The 4025-nt window shown below is 38.6% G+C and overlaps 1 protein-coding gene across 1 annotated transcript in view; it reads right to left on the bottom strand.

The window, feature by feature from the left end:
* LOC104471501 (hippocampus abundant transcript 1 protein) overlaps positions 1-3683 on the bottom strand; it is a gene marked incomplete at its 3' end in the record, with an annotated part of 4789 nt that extends 1106 nt beyond the window's left edge. The window contains exons 1-4 of the mRNA XM_010086859.1: positions 3594-3683; positions 2386-2448; positions 1628-1755; positions 413-527 (exon numbers count right to left, since the gene is read on the bottom strand). Coding sequence (XP_010085161.1) covers positions 413-527; positions 1628-1755; positions 2386-2412 — 270 coding nt within the window. The remainder of the gene's footprint in view (positions 1-412; positions 528-1627; positions 1756-2385; positions 2449-3593) is intronic.
* Between the last annotated feature and the right edge of the window lie 342 nt (positions 3684-4025).

Here is a 4025-nt window from a genome sequence, read left to right as displayed (position 1 = left end):
CTGAATATGATAATGGCTTCTGTAACTCGAATGCAACAAATAGTTCTGCTAATCCGTAACACAAGGCTGTGAAGGCGCCTGAGACCTGGCAGGTTATCAGCAGATAATGTACTAGGGTGAAAAACAACAGAGGAATAACTGAATTCCTTCAGATTACTTCATTAACACTTGTAATAACTGTTAAGACACAGATCTGAAATACAGCTTTTAATGCGGTCATCTTTAGTTTAAGTTAGGAGCGGAATAGTCAAGAGATACAGGACTGGATGACAAGAACAATTAAACTGAAAAACCTTACTCCAAGGTAAAATCAACTTGCCAGAGAAGTAACAAAAATACAATTTAGAAAAGCTTTGCCTACTGAAGTGTTTAGTATTGAATACCACAGGAACAGAGCCAAAAAAATACATACCAAACCATAGGCCATGCTTCTCTCATGTTCTTGGGTTATGTCTGCTACATATGCAAAAACCACAGAAAACGTCACTGCAAAAACTCCAGAGACAGAGATAACAGCGAAGTACCACCTAGGAACATGATAAAAAAAATAGAACAGCTAAACAGAAACAAAATTTTCTATTTACAATCCAAGTAGAGTTCAACAGTAAATCATCTTGTCCAAGTTTTCGCAACAAATATTAAGATAAACTTGGATAAAGCCAATGTGAATGTGTCTAGATAGAGTCATGTAATTCCTCTTTAGCGCACCGAGTACAAAGATAAACAGCAGAATTTTGTAACATCTCCAAAAAGCTGCTGTGACTAAGTACCCTAGGAAATGAGGTGTTAGACTAACTTTGGGCGCCAATGACATAAGGCAAATGAGGAACTTCAATATTTTGAGAATCTGTTCATTGAGAGGTCTCAACATTCGCCTTATCTTTATGTTATAGACACTATCAGTCATCATTTGAAACATTAATCTACACTTGAAAACTAGCTACTTCCTAGAAAAGGGATGAAGAATCCATGAACAATGTGTGATGGGAGAGAAAACTGAAAAGTCTCACGGAGGTGCTTGAGCAGCTGGTTTTGCCCTGCCTCAGCGCATTCGGTGTTATTTCAGCTCCACCCTCAGGTACAGCACACAGGTGGGCCAACAACACTGAGAGTTCTGACTCAAGCACTGCCCAAGGAACGTATGTGCCAGTTGTGAGCTTACTAACTTGCACACGGCATGAAAGCTGGCAGATTTTAAAACTTGAGAAAAAAAAGTATAAAACTACAGCAACGTTCTACCTTACAAATGGTTACTTCATGCACTAGCTCGCATTAGGTGAGGTTTTCATTTCTGCATAGCTGGTTAGTATTTGAGTACTGTGGCCACAATGAAGACCTGCAGTTTACTGGGCAGCATTCTAGTATCTTTTGCAAATCTGCTGAAGTAGGAAGTGGGGCCTGCAGCACAGAGCTCAAAACCAGCAGCTCTTAACATTCTTACCAAGGCATTTGGCCTCATGGCAGCTACTTCAGTTTGACTGTTCTCCCAACTGTGCACCGCAGTAATACAAAAGCCTCAACCTTCCATGGAGCAGAAACTGTATTTTACCAACAATGCTACAAACAAAAGCACTATACAGCAACCTTGACAAGAAATGCCAAATGCAGTGTGAAAGAATTTACTAACCACGGGCTGATCTTCATTAGTGGTATTGGAGCACAAGTAAAAAATACTGTTAGCAGCAAGAAGGACTTTCGTCCCCACACATCAGACAGGGCACCTATGAGTGGGGCACTGAGGAATGATAATAAGCCCTAAAAAAAAAAAAAAAAAAAAAAAAGAACATTTTAAATTAGAACTATGTCGTTAGAATCGTGATAGCCGACCCTTCCACACTCTGATAGCAGGCTGGGCTCTATTTTTATTGAAGTTGATGACCACACAGTGCAATACATCAAAAGAAATATGGTCAAGCATTACTGATCTTCTGTCTCATGTCTGGTTACACAAAATTTGAGATTTGTTACCTCAGAGCTGCACAAAACTCAAAATGTAGATGATCCAGTCATACCAGCAGTTTTATGAACTGTGTTTTACAGCTTTATATATTTAGAATTCACATAAGTAATTGAAAACACCCTACTGGAGCAACAAGCTGCAAGTAAAAAATTCTCAAATTTTAACGCTATGTGTGTCATTTGGGATTAGTCAACTACCTTTTTATTTGTTGAACCCAAACAGCAGGTACAGACTAAACAATATCATACTAAAAGTAAAATGATGCGTATTGGCTTTTTTAGCAATAATTTATTCCCATGTTTTATTTATACCGTGAAAGTTATACTGAAAAACCTCCTGAATGTTTCTCCCAGTTGGCAGTCATTTCTATATTCCTCCTACTATTCACTTTAAATTGTACTCGTGATTAACTGTCGTCAACTTACCTTTACTCCTTGAATTAGACCATTCATTAGAAATGTATGTTTTGGGAAGGTTTCATGCAGAACCTGGAGAAGAAACACAAACTGTCATTTACACAATACTAACTATAAATATTGCTCACGACTCATCCAACTTCTACAGTGGCACACCCACAGTAGTTTTATATTTTCACAGAATACAGAGAAATAAAAAAAAGATACCACAAATAATCTATTTAATCTTAAATTGACATGGTGAGGTTTTAGCTTTACTTGGTAGAGGCCTCAGTTCTCTCAACACTTTGGGAAGGATTTAAGTCATCTAACTTTGGTGTCTGAAATCTAAATAGACCACAGAGAACCTAGAAAATTATCTCAGACCAGATTCTCCACATGTTACTGTGCCATCTGTAGGGCGCTGGGGAGAAAGAGATCATTCTGACGTGCCTCTCAACTGGGTGACCAGAGCCTTGATACACAGGTTACAACAGGCACCTCTCTGAGCGTGACCTATGTTATGTGAGATGGATCCCATTCAGCGACCGGTGTGCAGTTCATATCCAAGAGACTGTTCATGGTTAACATGAGCTAACAGAGCCGCACTGCGACTGCATTTTAGGTGGAGCTTGCTTGGAGGTCTTTAAGCCTTTGCTCCTTTTAATTTGTAAGCATGTGTCACTCTCAAAGATTAAATCCAAATGAAAAGCAACCAACTACATTAGAAATAATTTGGTACAAACCTGTTGTTATGACTGTCTCACTAATCACAGGGAAGCTCTGACTGGTGTTAAGAGGGTCTGCGCTCTGAAGCTTCCATTCAAAGCACAGCCAGGTCAGCAAAGATCTCCCTACCTACAAACACATGCTTACATAATTTTACCAAATTTCAAGTGTATTTTTGTCCTTACTTTTGCAATGCACCAACTTTTTGTACCATCTTGAAAGGAAGGATAATTTCATTACTGTCTTGCTGGTTTCAAGTCAGCAAATATTTACACGTAAGCTTGAGTGTTAGCAGACTTGCACATAAACAGCTATGTTGCATCATTACACTGCTTTAATGAAATAGTTTTAAATTCCCAATTCCATGCAAAAACACAAAACTTCTCACTTGCACAACAGAGCAGCTCAACGATACATCGTTTTCATTTAATTCAGATGTTCAGTGCCTTTTCAGTAATCACCTCACCTCCCATATGTAAAGCAAGAAAAAGCTTAAGCATAGCACTTACCACCAGAGTGGGTGCTGTTAGGAGTCCCCAAGCAAAAAACTCCAAGAAGATCACTATAACAGCGTGGTAAACACTAGGTGAACCTATTCCTTGAGGCTAAAACAAGAAAAAAAAAAAAAAAGCGGTGATTAAGAAATCTAAGAATCTATCACAGCCATGAGAAATTTATCCGAACACTATCAACAGAAGGATTAAGAAATTAAACAGGACTCAAGACATCGGAATACAGTTCCTTAAGCTAACTGGTACGGAGTGAAATTTATTTTTTAAGCTAATGTGCTAAAGTGTCTTAATCCTCTGCAGAATGCACAGTGTGCTCCTATCTCAAATTAAAAATTAAACCACTTATGCTGCCAGTCTGGGGAAAAAGGATGCTACTGAAAGGGGAAACAGACCCTTCTTTGGAGAATTAGTTCCTTTTCCTTGAGAAAA

The sequence above is a fragment of the Pterocles gutturalis genome, unplaced genomic scaffold (genome assembly GCF_000699245.1).
Source record: "Pterocles gutturalis isolate BGI_N339 unplaced genomic scaffold, ASM69924v1 scaffold27486, whole genome shotgun sequence".
In the NCBI taxonomy this organism is placed as follows: Eukaryota; Metazoa; Chordata; class Aves; order Pterocliformes; family Pteroclidae; genus Pterocles; species Pterocles gutturalis.
The sequence above is the reverse complement of the archived record's forward strand: the minus strand, read 5'-3'. Positions and strand labels throughout refer to the sequence as shown.